Genomic DNA, 18,870 nt, shown 5'->3' with positions numbered 1-18,870 from the left:
TGGACGCGCAAAAAAATGTAATTACCGCCCGGGCCACGTGGTAGCTGGGCAGTAACTCGGAGTTGATGCGCATTGGGTGCATGTAGGCACTTAAATGGCTTAGTAAAAGGATCCCTAAGGTACTTAGGCAGTTTGGCAAACTGAAGAGTAGCAAATCTCCTGGTCCGGATGGTATTCATCCTAGAGTACTGATAGAACTGAAAAATGAGCTTGCGGAGCTACTGCTACTGATATGCAACTTATCCTTAAAATCGAGCGTGGTACCAGATTGGAGGGTGGCCAATGTAACGCCCATTTTTTAAAAAGGCTCCAGGGGAGATCTGGGAAATTATAGACCGGTGAGTCTGACATTGGTGCCAGGGAAAATGGTAGAGGCTATTATTAAAAACAAAATTACAGAGCACATCCGAGGACATGGATTACTGAGACCGAGTCAGCACGGCTTTTGTGTGGGGAAATCTTGCCTGACCAATTTACTTCAATTCTTTGAAGGAGTAAACAAACATGTGGACAAAGGGGAGCCGGTTGATATTGTGTATCTGGATTTTCAAAAGGCGTTTGACAAGGTACCTCATGAAAGGCTACAGAGGAAATTGGAGAGTCATGGGATAGGAGGAAATGTCCTATTGTGGATTAAAAACTGGTTGAAGGATAGGAAACAGAGAGTGGGGTTAAATGGGCAGTATTCACAATGGAGAAGGGTAGTTAGTGGGGTTCCTCAGGGGTCTGTGCTAGGACCGCTGCTTTTTAATATATTTATAAATGATTTAGAGATGGGAGTAACTAGCGAGGTAATTAAATTTGCTGATGACACAAAGTTATTCAAAGTCGTTAAATCGCGACAGGATTGTGAAAAATTACAAGAGGACCTTACGAGACTGGGAGACTGGGCGGCTAAATGGCAGATGACGTTTAATGTGAGCAAGTGCAAGGTGATGCATGTGGGAAAAAAGAACCCGAATTATAGCTACGTCATGCAAGGTTCCACGTTAGGAGTTACGGACCAAGAAAGGGATCTGGGTGTCGTCGTCGATAACACACTGAAACCTTCTGCTCAGTGTGCTGCTGCGGCTAGGAAAGCGAATAGAATGTTGGGTATTATTAGGAAAGGTATGGAAAACAGGTGTGAGAATGTTATAATGCCGTTGTATCGCTCCATGGTGCGACCGCACCTTGAGTATTGTGTTCAATTCTGGTCGCCGCATCTCAAGAAAGATATAGTAGAATTGGAAAAGGTGCAGCGAAGGGCGACTAAAATGATAGCGGGGATGGGACGACTTCCCTATGAAGAAAGACTAAGGAGGCTAGGACTATTCAGCTTGGAGAAGAGATGGCTGAGGGGAGACATGATAGAGGTATATAAAATAATGAATGGAGTGGAACAGGTGGATGTGAAGCGTCTGTTCACGCTTTCCAAAAATACTAGGACTAGGGGGCATGCGATTAAACTACAGTGTAGTAAATTTAAAACAAATCGGAGAAAATTTTTCTTCACTCAATGTGTAATTAAACTCTGGAATTCATTGCCGGAGAATGTGATGAAGGCGGTTAGCTTAGCAGAGTTTAAAAAGGGGTTGGACGGTTTCCTAAAGGACAAGTCCATAAACCGCTACTAAACAGACTTGGAAAAATCCAAAATTCCAGGAATAACATGTATAGAATGTTTGTACATTTGGGAAGCTTGCCAGGTGCCCTTGGCCTGGATTGGCCGCTGTCGTGGACAAGATGCTGGGCTCGATGGACCCTTGGTCTTTTCCCAGTATGGCATTACTTATGTACTTATGTACCTTATAGAATCATGCATAGTTGAACTTGTGCATAAGTGCCAATTAGGGTGCCACTTATATGCAAACGATGCACATAACTGCACAAGTCCAGTTATAGAATTGCCCGGCTGATGTTTAAGGGAACCTCTGAGATATGCTAATTAAATGGATCCAAAGGCAGATTGTTGTTGGCAGAAAGAATGAGAGGGGTGATGGGGGGAGCAGAGCCAATGTTACCTGCAGACGTCTGTCTCTTCTCTTGTCCATTGTCCTCCAGTCAGCAAGAGTAGTTGGCAAGCAGCACTTCTTACCTGTTGTCTCCTTCTCTACTGGTTTCCCTCTGCGGTCAGCCCCGTTTGTGGAACGTTCAGAATGTATTTATGTTATGATGAAGACCCAACTCACTTGTATGCCTAGAGCCGAGTTAGTCCAGCCCTGGTATAAATACAGTGGAGCACCGATTGTCCTTGCATCATTACTTGCATGATCACTTTCTACGTGATTATAACATGCCTCCCAAAATCATGAAATTAATGGGTGTAACTCAATAATATGTGGTAGGCTGTACCAGACATGATATGCCAGTAGCAAAATGAACTTCTTTTCCGGTCCAAGTATGACAGAGTTCAGATGTATTCTGCCTAATTGTTGCTAAAGTGATGCTTTTTTTTTTTTTTTTTTTGTGAATAGAAACACAGCAAAGACACTAATAAAATCAGATACAAAGCTACTCCCTCCTCCCAGAAAATAAGTTCATAAATCTCTCAAACCTGGTGGACTCTTCTCTAGGCCCAAGAAAAAAAAAACATGGTTCATCAACAATTGAGAATCCAATTCTTCATATGATGTGGCATAACAGTCCATAATGGTTAATTCCTGCTAAAGTTTAAGTTTCAGTATACTTTAGATTTGAAGTGGATGGAAATAAGTAAAAGAACTGTTACTCAGTTGAGGAAAAATTATCATCGGTGGATAGAGAACTCAAAGGAGAGTCACAAGCTAAAATTTTGAAGGACCTCAATATTTCTGAATCAACACTCAGAGGTTAGCTTGGAAATGATGCTAAATTCCATGACTTCATAAAAAAAAACATTGACACTTCAGAAGGACTTGAACGAAAACGTGTGGCTTTTGTGATCAAATCTGAGCTAAATACTAGCAGAAAATTCATGCAAATTGAAGAGAAGAATAACCAACAAACATTTGTACAGATATGTGGTTTGATACAGAATTGACCCTTATTTTATAAAAGATTGTTGCAGAAATACTGTACCTCATCTCTGTCAATACATAAATACAAGTTTTCACACTTGATGTTTGATGCTATGCATGCTGTTTTATTGTTGATCTGGTTATAAGTGCTCTATTTATACACAGTTATATAACATTGATTTCCAACCACTGCATATTAACTATGCTCCACTGTAGTGAAAGATATGTTTTAAGAGAAAACAAATCATGTTCCTTTTCAGCTTTTTAAAGCTAAGATGGAGGAAAATGATTCACAGGGCCTTGGAGAATAGTACAACGGAGCTGTAACTCCACCCAGACTGACACTTAGGGCCCAATATTCAAAAGGGTTTAACCGGGCAGCAGGGGCGTATCTGCGTGGGGCCTCAGGGGCCTGGGCCCCCGCAGATTTTGCCCTGGACCCCCCTACCGCCATCAACCCTCCCCCGCTGCCGTTGCTTACTTTTGCTGGCGGGGGACCCCAACCCCCGCCAGCCGAGGTCTGCTTCCACCTGCCGCTGCCTTAAAAACTTCTTCTTCAACCGGCGGGGGACCCCAAACCCCCGCCAGCCGCCCCGAGGTGTTTAAAATTCATCTTCGGCCTCCGTGGCCGTGCTGCTGTTGATAGGCGCTGTTGAAATCCACTTCGGAGTCTGACGTCGCAGCACGTACAACGTACAACGACGTCAGACTCCGAAGTGGATTTCAACAGCGCCTATCAACAGCAGCACGGCCACGGAGGCCGAAGATGAATTTTAAACACCTCGGGGTGGCTGGCGGGGGTTTGAGGTCCCCCGCCGGCTGAAGAAGAAGTTTTTAAGGCAGCGGCAGGTGGAAGCAGACCTCGGTTGGCGGGGGTTGGGGTCCCCCACCAGCAAAAGTAAGCAACAGCAGCGGGGGAGGGTTGGCGGCGAGAGGGGGGTGGAGAGAGGCATTGGTGGCGGTGGGGGCTCTGACAATGGCGGGGGGGGGGTCGGTGGCGGCGGGGGGGGTGGCTAAAATGTGCCCCCTCCCTCTGGCTCTGGCCCCCCCTACCGCCGGAGTCCAGATACGCCCCTGCCGGGCAGGAGAGGCTCCTGCCCAATTAAACCCCACTGAAGGACCTGCCATCTGATATTCAATGGCACTTAACTGGTTAGTGCCATTGAATATTGTCGCTAACTGGCCGTCTCCTAACTGGTTAGGTTAGAGGTGGAGCATGAATGGAACTCCTACTTAGCTGGTTAGCGACGATTTTCAGTCTGCCAACCAGTTGAGTAACTGCATAAAGGACCCCTTTAAAAAAAACTGCGCTAAAAAGGTTTCTGTGATAGCTTTGCCGTGCTCCAAGGCCCCCTTTTACCGCAGTGGATAAAAGGCTTTTTTTTAAAAAAAAAAAAGGGGGAATGGCCATGTGGTAAGTGAACCACTTGCTGCTCGGTCATTTCCCGGGGAAGCCCTTACCGCCACCTATTTAGCAGGTGGTAGGAGCACCTGCGCTAGCCCGGTGGTAACTGAGCAGTGTGCGGGGCTGCCCGATTACCACCAGGTAAGGCCCCAGCACTAAAATATAAAAAATATGTTTTAAGCACCGGAAATGATGTGTGTTGGGGGCAGGCATTACTGTCGGATTCCTGTGATAGCCTAGTGGTAGTGCCGGAATGATGCATGGCAAAGCAGCAGTACGGGTACCAGGGGCGTAGCCAGACTTCAGTGGGAGGGGGGTCCAGAGCCTGAGGTTAGGGGGCACATTTTAACCCCCCTGGCGCCGCCACCACCAACTTTGACCCCCCCCTGCTGACGACCCTCTTGACCCCCCTCCCGCCGGCAACCCTCCCCCGCTGCTGCCGTCGCCTACCTTTGCTGGCAGGGGACCCCAACCCCCACCAGCCGAGGTCCTCTTCTTCCGGCGCAAGGCTTCGTTCTGTTTCTGTGAGTCTGATGTCCTGCAGGGGGGGGGGGGGGGTGTTATGTGCTAAAGTTCATCGGGCACTGGTCTGAACTTCCGGGTGACTGCTGATACCCAGATAGTCAGTGCCAGGAGCTGTGCATGCCCTGCACTGTATACCCAGGGTCAGGTCAGCCCGTGGCTGTGAGCGGCCCTGACATTGCATTCCATCACAGGGCTGAATATCGAGTGGTTATTCTAATCAACTTAGATCACAAAAAGCATCAAACAAAAGGCATTCATAGACCTTCAAGCCACAGGTATGAGACTTTCAGTATTGGGGATAGCAGCCCTGGTAAGGAAGTCCAGTGTCCCTCTTCTCTGGGCTGTAGTTTCCATGGTTTTCATTTCAAAGGTGAAGAAACCTCAGAGTTCACACAATTGTGCTATTTTTGATGGCATCACAGTACATGTTGTACATGAAATGTTCTAATTGAGGAAAGCGCTGACCCTGACTGTGAATCTTTTTTTCAAACAGAAAAAAAATGTGTTTTAGGACAAATAGAAGATAATCAACCTGTACAAATCTCACTTTGATTCAGCTTTTTAGTTCCACTCTATCATGGGTATCTAGTTTAGCCCAGGAAAGCTGCTAATTCTGCTACATATTGGGGAAGATAATGTTGTAATCCCCTCTTGCCCCCTACCTTCTCCTTCTCGGTTTCATATATGCTTGTTACAGTGAAACATATTAACATTTCACAACCACAAAAGGTTGTTTTCAGTATGAGGAGGCATACGGGCACTTGCTTAATGCATCACAGTGTATAATGCAACATCTCTACCCCATTAGTTGCTTCACTGACTTCACAGCACAGCTCAAAGGAGCAGTGGGAAATTTTGCAGCACACCTATGAGCCAAAACTTCAGAGCCACTGAGGTGAAACTGAAAGACAACAGGGTCCCCTGAAGAAGAAGAAGAAGGGACTTCTGTGCAATATCTGTAGATTATTCGTATGCCAGGCCGCTCCATGGTAATTGGTGACCTGTCTGGGACCCCTGTGCCCTTCACCTTTTACTTTTATCGATCTGTCTTTTTCATCCCCTGTTTTCCTGTTTCCTTTGATGTTGGTCAGGCATTCTCCCTTTATAAACATTATTTAGGTCCTGCTGTAAAAAGAAGGCACGTCATGTTTCTCTCGTTCCTAGCCATGTTTGCAACACGTTTTTTTCAGATCAAAATGTATTAAAAAAAAAAATTCAAAGGAGAAAAGAAAAATGTGCTGAAATAACCGAGCTACTGTTAGATGGTGCTAATGTATCATTGCAATGGAAACTATATAAAAAAAAGACAAAAACCTGTTTTATGATTCATTGGACTACCAAAGGAAATAAAATTAGTCATATAGGCTTAGCTAATCCATCACAAGTACTCTCAACCCTGCAGAAAGTAGGTCAGAATAAATGGGACTTACTGAGATGCTTTCATTTTGTGGAATCCTTGAATTAGTAGTAATCATGGTCGTATTTTGCAAACACTTGTCCGATAGCCAACCCTCAACATCACTAATGGTGAAAAGAATCAGAGCAGCCATTATTCTGAAGTGATGAGATAAGTGCTCATGAACTTAGCAAGTACTGAGAAAGTCATTTCCTTTGAGTGCCATGAAGATTTGGGGATATAAGCTCAGTAGCTGCTCTGCTATTTATATCTGTTGAGCTCCAAGAGAGAGAACAGGTTGCTGGGTTTTTTGTCAGATTTTATGGCATTGAGAGAAATGTGTATTATGGAAGCGCTATTGAAAAAAAAAATTGTCTCTTTACAGATGATATCAAAATCCTTGATGCTGTCTTCGAAACATAAACAGCATAGCATACTGCAGAACAAACAGACTAACAAAGGAGCCCTCAGAACGTCATGGCATTTTGGGTGAAATTTAGCTATGGCATGCATATGAGTTCCTGCTCTTTTAGGGGCCCTTCTTCTAAAGTGTGGTAAAATCTGGGCTTAATGTGTTTTAACGTGAGACTTTCCCGTACACTAAGCCCAGATTTAACACAGCACTTTCATACGATTTAATTTTTTTATTTGCAGGTCATGTGCTAATGTTTCCATTAACGTTAATTTTTTAAAAATACTTCCTACCCACCCCCATCCTCCCACCCTGTCAGACTGTCATAGCAATGCTTGAATGTTTCTCACTTATATACACTGTCAGCTAGCACATTTGCTTATTTCCGATCTGACGAAGAAGGGCAACCTTCGAAAGCTAATCAAGAAATGTATTAAGTTATGTCCAATAAAAAAGGTATCATCTTATTTTCTTTTCCATGTTTTATTTTGTTTGATTTCTATTGATAACCTTAAAAATATAGAAAAGTTCTGGTAGAGGTGCACAAACAGACTAATTACTGCAAAACGCTTTAACGTATTCCGCAGTAGTCTGTTAGTATGCGCTAACCTATCATTTAAAGACTTAACGCCCTTTAGTAAAAGGGTCTTTTAAATTGTTTACCTATATTTCACAAGAAATTTATTCCATGTTACCATGACCAGGAATTTTACATTTTCCCAGCCATAGTAACAAGTGAGAAATTGTTTTAAACTGTCCCCTCTTCAATGCTGCGTTCGGCACCTAACTCTTACCGTTCAGTAATCCAGACTGCCCCAATTTGACTGCCCCTTTCGGATTGACTGTTCACTTGTCTTTTAGATTGTAAGCTCCTTGAGCAGGGACTGTCCCTCTATGTTAAATTGTACAGCGCTGCGTAACCCTAGTAGCGCTTTAGAAATGTTAAGTAGTAGTAGTAGTAGTAATGTAACACTGTCCCTTTTCAGAGGCCCCCTGAAGACCTTAAATCTCTGGTGCGCCAGTGGGCCCAAACCCCTGCTGGTTCAGTCTGGGGCTTAAATTATTAGCACTAAGGTTCTCCCTCCTTGAAACTCTATCCCTTGCTCAGTAAACTGGCACCATGTCAGGGGCACCCTCGGCTCCCCCCACCCCCACCCCCACCCCCAAGCCTTCACTCATCCCATACTCCAAATAGCCAAGAACAAAAGGGAGCAATTGCCATTTGGTCCAGCCCTGGCACCATATCTTGCAAAATGGAGACACCTGACCCCGAGTTATGGAATCAGTCTTCCAAATAATGGAGCATGCCTTTATTACTTATTAATTTAAGAAAAATTTGTATACCGTCATTTGGGTTCCACCATGGTGGTGAACAAAAAGGCAAGGAAAATGTAACATTTAAAACCATACAACAAATAGTTACATTTGGCCAGCAGGCCAGGAAGGGGGGGAGAGAGTAGTAGCGCAACATTAGAACAACCATAACACATACAACTCTACAGCATACAGCAGGAAAGGGGCCCTTGTAATCCGTTGGGTTGGTCGTGAGCCCTTGGGCCCTGGACGAGGCCAGCAGGGCGCCGACCCAGGCCAAGGGGAGACCGACCCACCACCGCACACCCCAGTTACACAATACCCCCTAAGCTACCCCTCCCCACAGTCCCTCAGGAAGAAGGGAAATAGGCATACAGGCGGGCCTCGCGGCAGAACCGGAACCCATGCACACAGAGCCACTTGTGCAAGCCTCATGGCTGAACTGGAACCCAATCACACACAGGGAGGGGTGAAAGAACCCAGAGGGCCCCAACATGCCAGACACGCACTGAACACCAGCAATAGGGCAGAGGGGGAAACAAAGGACCAGAGCGGGCCACGCCCATGCAGGGGACTAGCGCAGGACAGGGGAACTAACACAGCAACCCCCCCCCCCCCCCACCAGGGTAGGAGCCCCAGGCAGAAGCCAGAGGAACCAGACACAAAAGGAAGGCAGAAAGTCTTTGCCTCAAACCCACTGTAGACAGAGACACACGGAACACAAAGGGTTAAGCTTGTAGAGCCAGCAGAGAGAGAGTGCCATAAATCAACAAACAATCAGAGAGGGAGGGGGGGGGGGGGCATCCAACAAACACACTGGCAGAGGCAGGAATACAATACACACAGTACACAAAGGGTTAAACTCACTGAGCCAGCAGGCCGGGGACACTGGGAAGAGAAATCCTTAAAACAAACAAACAAAGGAGAATGCTCTCACTCAGCCCAGAGCCCCAGGAGGCTGAGCAATGCCCAGCCCCCACTAAACAAACAAGCAGCTGACCCTGATTACAGAGCTACTCACACACACCCAGCAGCAGCTAACCCAGAGGGAAGGAAAGAATACTCTAATACAACACAGATCCCTGTCAGAACCTAGAGCACGTTCTGAGAGAAAACTATCAGGCTTTCCTGTTACCACCAAGTAAGTAACGCAAAAGCAGAGAAACTCTTCAGCTGCAGGCTAAAGTACTATCCCCTGACGTCAGCACAACCCCTGGCAGCCAATCAGAAGAGACGCCCCCCTCCCCCTCAGCCAAACCGGCAGAATCATAACAGCCCTGAAAAGGTTAAGGAAAACTATCTAAACTGACCCTCTGATGCAGTGGTGTGCTGGTAAATTTTTAACAACAGGCTCTCTCCATGGTCCACCTCGGCGCCCCCCCCCCATCCACATCGGCGCCCCTCCCATCCACCTCTGCGCCCCCCCCCCCGTCCACCACTGCGCCCCCCACCCAGCTCTGCGCCCCCCCCCAAAAAATTGCAGAGCTGGCTATACACCGGGGGGGGGGGGGGGGGGGGGGCGGCCAACACATTACTCTCTCCAGGAAAAAAAAATTAAATTATCCCAGGTTCCAACCTAATTCATGTTTAATATGGGATAAAATGCCATAAATAAGTAAATAAATATAAACTTTTAACGTTCAGCACCTGATTCTCAAAGTGGACATATTCCAAACACTATAATGAAAATAAAATTATTTTTTTTCTACCTTTGTTGGCTGGTGACTTTGTTTCTCTGATCATGCTGGTCCAGTATCTGATCCTGCTGCTCTCTATCTGTTCCCTTGACTCCGTTTCCAGGGCTTCCTTTCCATTTATTTCTTTTCTTTCCTCCTTTCTTCTTCATTTCTGGTCCTCTGCAGACTTGACTGTACAGTGGATCCAACTTCTGCCTATTTTCTCCATCCATGTGCAGTTTCTCTCCTCACTTCCTTTTCCCTCATCTAATCTCCTTCCTCTATCTTCCCTCCATGTCCAGCATTTCTTCTCTCTCCCTTCCCTCCCCTCCATCCATGTCCAGAATTTCTCTTGCTCTACCCTCCATCCATGTCCTGAAACTCTCCTCTCTCCCCTGCCCCTCTCTATCCATCCATACCCAGCAATTCTCTTCTCTCCCCTGCCCCCCTCTACCCACCCATGCCCTGCAGGTCTCTCCCCTGCCCCCCCTACGCACCCATTCCCAGCAAGTCTCTCCCCTGCCGCCCTCTACCCACCCATGCTCAGCAAGTCTCTCCCCTGCCCCCCTCTACCCACCCATGTCCAGCAAGCCTCTCCCCTGCCCCCCTCGACCCACCCATGCACAGCAAGCCTCTCCCCTGCCCCCCTCTACCCACCCATGCCCAGCAGGTCTCTCCCCTGCCCCCCTCTACCCACCCATGCTCAGCAAGTCTCTCCCCTGCCCCCCTCTATGCACCCATGCTCAGCAAGTCTCTCCCCTGCCCCCCTCTACCCACCCATGCCCAGCAGGTCTCTCCCCTGCCCCCTTCTACCCACCCATGCTCAGCAAGTCTCTCCCCTGCCCCCCTCTATCCACCCATGCCCAGCAAGCCTCTCCCCTGCCCCCCTCGACCCACCCATGCACAGCAAGCCTCTCCCCTGCCCCCCTCTACCCACCCATGCCCAGCAGGTCTCTCTCCCCTGCCCCCCTCTACCCACCCATGCTCAGCAAGTCTCTCCCCTGCCCCCCTCTACGCACCCATGCTCAGCAAGTCTCTCCCCTGCCCCCCTCTACCCACCCATGCCCAGCAGGTCTCTCCCCTGCCCCCTTCTACCCACCCATGCTCAGCAAGTCTCTCCCCTGCCCCCCTCTATCCACCCATGCCCAGCAAGCCTCTCCCCTGCCCCCCTCTACGCACCCATGCCCAGCAAGTCTCTCCCCTGCCCCCCTCTACCCACCCATGCTCAGCAGGTCTCTCCCCTGCCCCCCTCTATGCACCCATGCCCAGCAAGTCTCTCCCCTGCCCCCTTCTACCCACCCATGCTCAGCAAGTCTCTCCCCTGCTCCCCTCTATCCACCCATGCCCAGCAAGCCTCTCCCCTGCCCCCCTCTACGCACCCATGCCCAGCAAGTCTCTCCCCTGCCCCCACCCATGCCCAGCAGGTCTCTCCCCTGCCCCTCTCTACCCATCCAGTGATTCTCCTCCCTCCCCTGCTGCTCCAAAGCATGTCCAAAGATGTCCTTCACTCCCACCCTCCCCTCCCGCTCCCCTCCGTCTTTTTTTAATTACCTCTGTCAAAGCGCGCGCCATTTAAAGCCCTGCTGCGTGCTGGCCGTCTCCAGGCTTCCCCTGCTTGATTCGGATGATGTTCGTGTCTTAGTCCCTCCTTCATGCTGACGTCATTTCCTTTTTCGCGAAGGCGGGACTAAGGCACAAACATCATCCGAATCAAGCAGGGGAAGCCTGGAGACGGCCAGCACGCAGCAGGGCTTTAAATGGCGCGCACTTCGACGGAGGTAATTAAAAAAAGACGGAGGGGAGCGGGAGGGGAGGGTGGGAGCAAAGGACATCTTTGGACATGCTTCGGAGCGGCAGGGGAGGTAAGCATGGCCTGTGATGGCACCCTCCTGCCATGCTTACCTCCCGCAATGGAGCCGGCTCGCCCCCAACAACAACCGGCTCGCAAGAGCTGTCAAAATTTAACAAGCGGCTCTTGCGAGCCGGTGCGAGCCGGCTCCAGCACACCACTGCTCTGATGATACATTCCAATATACAACTAGGTTCAGGCACTGACATTTTTCAAGATGATAACCAGAAGAGGAGCAAATTAGGATCATTCCTGCCCTCTTTCAGTTACTTGGAGTTTGGGACAGTCTGGGGCTTGTGAGGGAGGTGAGATGAGTCAAGTCCCAGAAGTGGTGCCTTGATTTATTTTAGTAGGGGCAGGTTGTGGGAGAGAGAGGATAGGGGGGTCTAAGTACTAATGTTTGAGCCCCAGATAGGGGTTTACAGGGATTTAGGTCCACTGGCCTGCCAGAGACTAGGTAACCCAGTGGGGGCCTCACAATCAAGGCTAGTGGCCCCTTAAAATACCTCCACTACTACTACATGAAATGCTGCTTAGACTGTGAGAAAAAAAATAGCCACATTTCAGTGAGGGATAATTATTATTTTTGTGATAAGCAAAATGCAAAATCTTATTTGCCTGAAAGTTTTTTTTCAAAATTGAACGTTAATGAGCTGATTTGCATGTACTTCATCACAGCAGCCCATCCTATATAATAATTTGTAGCTCCGATGTTCTCTGGCTGGCTGTCTGGGTTTGTAACATCTCCTGACGTCAGCCAGCCTCCAGCGTTCCATTCCCCCTCACTGTCCCACCCTTGCGTCAAGACGTAATGACGTCAGAGGGCGGAACAGTGAGAGGGAAGGGAAGGCTGGAGGCGAGCTGACGTCAGGATGTTACGAACGGAACGGAACGGAAGCCAGCCAGCCAGTCAGAGAACGTTCAGGTTCAAATCGCTGGACATGGAGGGGAAGAGAGAATCACAGGACATCAAGGGGAGGGAGGGGATGGGAAGGGCAGGGCAGAGGAGAATTGATGGACATGAATGGGATGGGAGGAGAGTAGAGGAGAGATTCACTGGGCATGGTGGGAGGGCAGGGAAGAGGAGAATCGTTGGACATGGAGGGGATGGGATGGGAGGGGAGGGAAGAATCTCTGGACATGGAGAGGAGGGCAGGGGAGAGAGAAAAAAAAACGTTTACAAGACAGCCTTCCTAGGGCCCATTTCATTGTTGATGAAACGGGCTTGGTTCCACTTGTTAATTTATAATTTACATAAACTTTCACACAAAACTATCTTTGCATTAATATATACTACAAAGATAGGGACCCTTTTACTAAAGCTGAGCATGCTCTAACGGAATTAGCACTCGCTAAATGCTAAGCCCATTTTATACCTGTTGGCTTTTTAGCATTTAAGCGCATGCTAATTCTGTTAGTGCATGCTAAACTTTAGTAAAAGGGCCTTATAATCCCTTTATATATTTTTTTCACAAATGGGGCTTCATGCATTAAACAATGCAAAAATGTGGACATTTCTGGATGTGCTGTAATTTTTGCACTGTTTAATACACAGAGCCTCTGTTGTGAAATATTTTGAATTACAAGATCAATGTACCAAGAAATTTTGTATTAAGCAACTTCAGTGCTCTCAATAAATATTAAGGGGTCCTTTTACCAAGCTGCGGTAAAAAGGGCCCTGCGGTAGTGGTGGGGGCTGTTTTTGCCACCAGGGCTCTTTTTACCGCAGCGGGTAAAGAGCTCCTAAAAAAGACATGGCCAGTTGGTAAGATTATTCTTACCGCATGGCCATGCGGGGGGGGGGGGGGGGGTCAGAGCACTTGCTACCACCCTTTGAGGTGGCAGTAAGGGCTTCTGAAGTAACCCGGCTGTAACCGGGCAGCCTGCGGCACTGGGTTAGCGCCATGCTAGAAATTACAGAACTATTTTCTGTAGTTCTGGAAATGGTGTGCACTCGAGGCACAACTAACACCAGCTTCTGCATTGGGCCAGCGGTAGTTCCGGGTTGCCACACAGCAACCCTTTAGTAAAAGGGCCCCTAAATGCACCCAATAAAATATGAAGAATAACTGAAGTACATAAGTACATAAGCATTGCCATACTGGGAAAGACCAAAGGTCCATCAAGCCCAGCATCCTGTTTCCAACAGTGGCCAATCCAGGTCACAAATACCTGGCAAGATTCCAAAAAAGTACAAAACATTCCATACTGCTTATCCCAGAAATAGTGGATTTTCCCCAAGTCCATTTAATAATGGTCTATGGACTTTTCCTTTAGGAAGCCGTCCAAACCTTTTTTAAACTCCGCTAAGCTAACCACCTTTACCACATTCTCTGGCAACGAATTCCAGAGTTTAATTACACGTTGAGTGAAGAAAAATTTTCTCCAATTCGTTTTAAATTTACTACATTGTAGCTTCATCGCATGCCCCCTAGTCCTAGTATTTTTGGAAAACGTAAACAGACGCTTCACATCTACCTGTTCGACTCCACTCATTATTTTATAGACCTCTATCATATCTCCCCTCAGCCGCCTTTTCTCCAAGCTGAAGAGCCTTAGCCACTTTAGCCTTTCCTCATAGGGAAGTCGTCCCATTCCCTTTATCATTTTGTCGCCCTTCTCTGCACCTTTTCTAATTCCACTATATATTTTTTGAGTTGCGGCAACCAGAATTGAACACAATATTCGAGGTGCGGTCGCACCATGGAGCGATACAAAGGCATTATAACATCCTCATTTTTGTTTTCCACTTGGGTGGTGCAATTGAAATAATTCATCAGGAAATGCTAACCTTACCCAGTTTTCCAAACAAGCAATGTCTAACAATGGTGACAATCTGATTATGAGAATTAAATGACACTAGCCTGGAAAATGGCGCAAGGATGAATTTTTCTACTGTATTACTTCAAAAAGGATTATGCAGGCTTTGTTTTGGATGCTATTGATTTCCAAGCCTAAGGCTTGGTTTGGGTTTCAAGACTGCTGCAGAAATCCATGCTGCTTATTGATTCTTCTTCCACTTGCACCTCTGACAGGAACAGCTAGGTCAGCCTGCTTTTGTCTGAGAGTATACAATAAGCCATTTCTAGCCAACACAGTAGACACATCCATAGTTCAGTCCATATCCTTTAACAAGCCTGAGTATAAATGGGTTATTGTGGCCATAATTATAATGGGTAACAGGTCATATTGACTGAATTTCCTTCCATTGAATAAATCCTCTAAATTAACCTGACCTGGACCTGCTGGTTCAAATGAAATTAGTTATTTTCCTTATTTCCACATGAATCTCAGTCTTCATGATAATTTGAAATATTTCAACAGGCCATCATGTTCACTGAAAGACAGCTTCTCCAACAAACATTAGTTTCAATAATGTTATTCTAATGCCATGTTTCTCAACTTGACAGAATTCTTTCATCAGTGAAGCTGAACTGGTTTAGCTTAGAATATCTAGAAAAAAGAATAGTAATCCTTGAACGTAAAAGCTTGAGTGCTCAATAAAGTGAAATGGATTCTTCTTGATAATCTTCAAGAATAGAAAATTAATGTTCATCTTAATTAAATCCTTCTAAAAGCAAAGAAAGGGTGTTGGTTGGAAGGATAGTAGAGATTTGTAGTTGGTAGGGATGGTCAAACCAGATAGGCCATATGCTGCCTGATATTCAAAGTGATTTAACTGGTCAGGATATATTCCGGCCCAATTAATCAGTTGTGACCACTTAAGTGGTGATATTCAGTGCACTTAGGGGTCTTTTTATCGAGGCACGCTAGAAAGAGGCTGGTACTGCAAATTAGTGCATGGGTTTCTAGTGTGGCTGAAAAATGACCACAATCTGTGTGTTTTTTTTAATGGCTATGCGCTAATTTCCTTATTAGCATGTGGCCAGCACCACCTGGAGCCCTTACCACCACCTATTTAGGAGGCGGCAAGGGCTCCCACGCAACTCCTGCAATAATCGGGTAGCGCTCCACACGATTAGTGCAGGCATGCCTACTCTCCCCAGACACGCCTCCCATGGCATCCCGTGGTAGTGCCCTATTACCAAGTGGTAGGCCTGCATTAGACTTACCGCACCTTTGTAAAAGAGTCCCTTAACTAGACAGTGCCACTGAATATCACCACGGATCACCGATTAGTACTGGGATGGCCGGTGGGTGGAGCCTGGGTGAAGCCAAGACTTAACTGGTTAGCAGCCATATTCAGAAGACTAACTGGTTAAGTAAGTATCTAAAGTTAGGACAGCAAAAAGACTGCCCTAACTTTTGCTGCAAAGCCAAACGGGCACTGGTCTGAATATTGGCCAGTGCCCGGTTAACTTCTGGTTTGTGACATCAGCCTTCCTGATGTCCAAGGCCACGGCCCGGCACTGAATTTCTAGGACTAATTCTGCCCTTTGCAGTCATATTTTAAAAAAACGCTGACTGCTGCAGGCTGAGAATAGGCCACATGGTCTTTATCTACCGTCATTATTGCTATTTCTATTTCTATGTATTCAAAAACTTGAGAGGGTCTTTCACTAAGGTGCACTCACGTTTTTGGCGTGCGCTAAAATTGTGGGCATGTGAAACATTAGAGACACCAATGCATCCCTATGGGCGTCTCTAACGTTTAGCCCACCCACAAATTTAGCACGCGCTAAAAACGTGAGCGCGCCTTAGTAAAAGATGCCCTGAATTTGGCCTTCTCTCCCATTGCCAATGCCATGTCTCATGTTCTTAGAATAGTCCAGTGGTACTGATAATATAACAACTGATTTTCTTTCTTATAGGGAATTATCTTTTCGATCGCAAGGGTTTTAATTCTTACCTTATCTGTGTTCCAGGTGCAAGCAGATGACCTATCCTGATGACCTCCCTCAAATAGCCATGGTCTTTATTTTTGTGAATGAGGCCCTGTCTGTCATCCTGCGCTCTGTACACAGTGTTGTCAATCATACACCTTCTCACTTACTCAAGGAGATCATTCTTGTGGATGACAACAGTGATAATGGTAAGAGACGTGCTATATTTTAGAGAAGGTCTTTGTGGGACTGACTGATTTGGATATTTCTGCAAGCTTTCCTTTCTTTGCTTGTGTGGGTGTTGTGATGTCTAGTTCTTTATCTCCAGTATAAATGCATTGGTAAGGAAAAACTTCTTTTTGATGAAGAAATTGCAGAAAATCAGAAATATGTTGACACCTTGCGCATTCAAAGTGATGCTCCAAAGTGTAATATTAGGGCAGCTTGATTATAATTTCGTTTATCTAGGTTGCCCAAAACTTCTTATTAAAACATTACAGACAGTTCAGAACACCACAGCCAGATTAATATTCTCTGCACGTGTTAGACAGCAGGCTACTCCTCTGTTGATACACTTGCACTGGTTACCTATAGAGGCCCAGGTCGAGTTTAAATTATGTGTAACGATTTATCAGATTCTTCATGGTATTACTCCATTTTACATGTTAAAATTAATCGACTTTCCTAATTTTGATAGGTTTAGAATTAGGAATCCTTTATTATTACACTATCCAAGTTTTAAAGAATGTTTGAAGTCAGTTTTTTCCACCACCTTTTCTTTCTGGCTGCTCAGGTTTGGAATACCGTATTTTTCGGACCATAAGACGCACCTAGGTTTTAGAGGAGGGAAATAGGAAAAAAAAATTTCCCTTTTTCCCTCCTCTAAAACCTAGGTGCTCCGGTGCGTCTTGTCCGAGTTCGGGATCGCCCTCCCCCCGGCCCTGTCACCATTTCTCCCTACTCACGTCATGCGATCTTCCCTGGTGGTCTAGTGACGTTGGGGCAGGAAAGAGCCCCCTCTTTCCTGCCCAGCGCGCTGCTCTCCGTCCTCCTGTATGCTGCCTGACGGTCTCGGCGAGATTCAAAATGGCCGCCGAGAATTGAAGCCTCGGCGGCCATTTTGAATCTCGCCAAGACTGTCAGGCTGCATACAGGAGGACGGAGAGCAGCACGCTGGGCAGGAAAGAGGGGGCTCTTTCCTGCCCCGACGTCACTAGACCACCAGGAAAGATTGCGTGACGTGAGTAGGGAGAAGTGGTGACAGGGCCGGGGGGAGGGCGATCCCGAACTCGGGGGGAGGGAGGGCGATCCCGAACTCGGGGGGAGGGTGGGCGGTCGATCCCGAACTCGGGGGGAGGGCGGGAGGAAGGGAAATCGCTACCTTCATACTATAAGACACCCCCCCCCATTTTCCTCCCAAATTTGGGAGGAAAAAGTGCGTCTTATATTCCGAAAAATACAGTAAGTTGCCGGTTCAGCTAAGAATTGTAACCATCTATGGCCAATTTAGAAAGCTTTAAAAAATGTTGTTGTTTCAGACATTTCTATCTTGTTTATTGTTATGCGTTATTACTTGTAGTTCCTCAAGGTTTGTCTGAGCTGCTCTTTTTTCTTTCTTTCTTTTTTGTAATCCGCATAGACCTTGGTGGTTGTTGCGGAGTATAAAAAGGTTATTAATAGAAATCAAACAAAATAAAACATGGAAAAGAAAATAAGATGATACCTTTTTTATTGGACATAACTTAATACATTTCTTGATTAGCTTTCGAAGGTTGCCCTTCTTTGTCAGATCGGAAATAAGCAAATGTGTTAGTTGATAGTATATATAAGTGAGTATAAGAATAAATTATAATGTAATGTTTATCGTACCAGCTGTACTCTCATCATATTGGATTCTGAGCATGAGAATGTTTATGCCACAGAGCCCCAGAGGTATATTTTTCTAATAGTATCCCAGCTATTAGACCTACTAATATTAGCATCAATGTCAAAAATGAGTTATTCTCTGAGTCAAGAGTCTCTATACCTCCATACAAATCACTTCATTTATTAAAAGAAACACTTTTATGCAACCTAATGGCTCAGAGGCAAATTTTGTGCTCTGCTATGAGGAGCATCCATGTTCAATACCCAGGCCAGGGCTGCAGAGGTACCAAGTTACCCAGTTCCAGGAAGGAGACAGTTGTTTTTATGGAAGGTGGTATATCAGATTTTAATAAACTGAACTAAACTTGATATTGAACTTACATCTCAAAGCAATGTGGTATGTGTAGTCCCTGATTCTACCCATTGAAATCAATGCTATGTCCCACAATACATCATGATAGGGTTGTCAGGAAGCCAGGGTGGCGGCACTGTTCCCTCTAAGCTGAGCAGGAGTCCTCCACTTATGGTCCTGTCAGTGGGTGGTGCTGTTTCACAATCACATTTTCATAGTGAAGGATATGCAAGCTCTGCAGGACTCCAGGTAGCCTGCCTGTCCCTACTAGTAGTAAGAGGACTCTCACTCAGCTTAGAAAGAACAGTGTAGG

General features: G+C 46.4%; 1 protein-coding gene across 1 annotated transcript in view; it reads left to right on the top strand.

The window, feature by feature from the left end:
* GALNT9 (polypeptide N-acetylgalactosaminyltransferase 9) overlaps positions 1-18,870 on the top strand; it is a 369,632-nt gene that overhangs the window by 108,056 nt on the left and 242,706 nt on the right. Inside the window, exon 3 of the mRNA XM_030218539.1 lies at positions 16,382-16,548. Within this exon, the coding sequence (XP_030074399.1) occupies positions 16,382-16,548 (167 nt within the window). The remainder of the gene's footprint in view (positions 1-16,381; positions 16,549-18,870) is intronic.

Source organism: Microcaecilia unicolor, chromosome 11 (assembly GCF_901765095.1).
Source record: "Microcaecilia unicolor chromosome 11, aMicUni1.1, whole genome shotgun sequence".
Taxonomy (NCBI): domain Eukaryota; kingdom Metazoa; phylum Chordata; class Amphibia; order Gymnophiona; family Siphonopidae; genus Microcaecilia; species Microcaecilia unicolor.
Note: the sequence above shows the minus strand (reverse complement) of the source record. Positions and strands in the feature narration are given on the sequence as shown.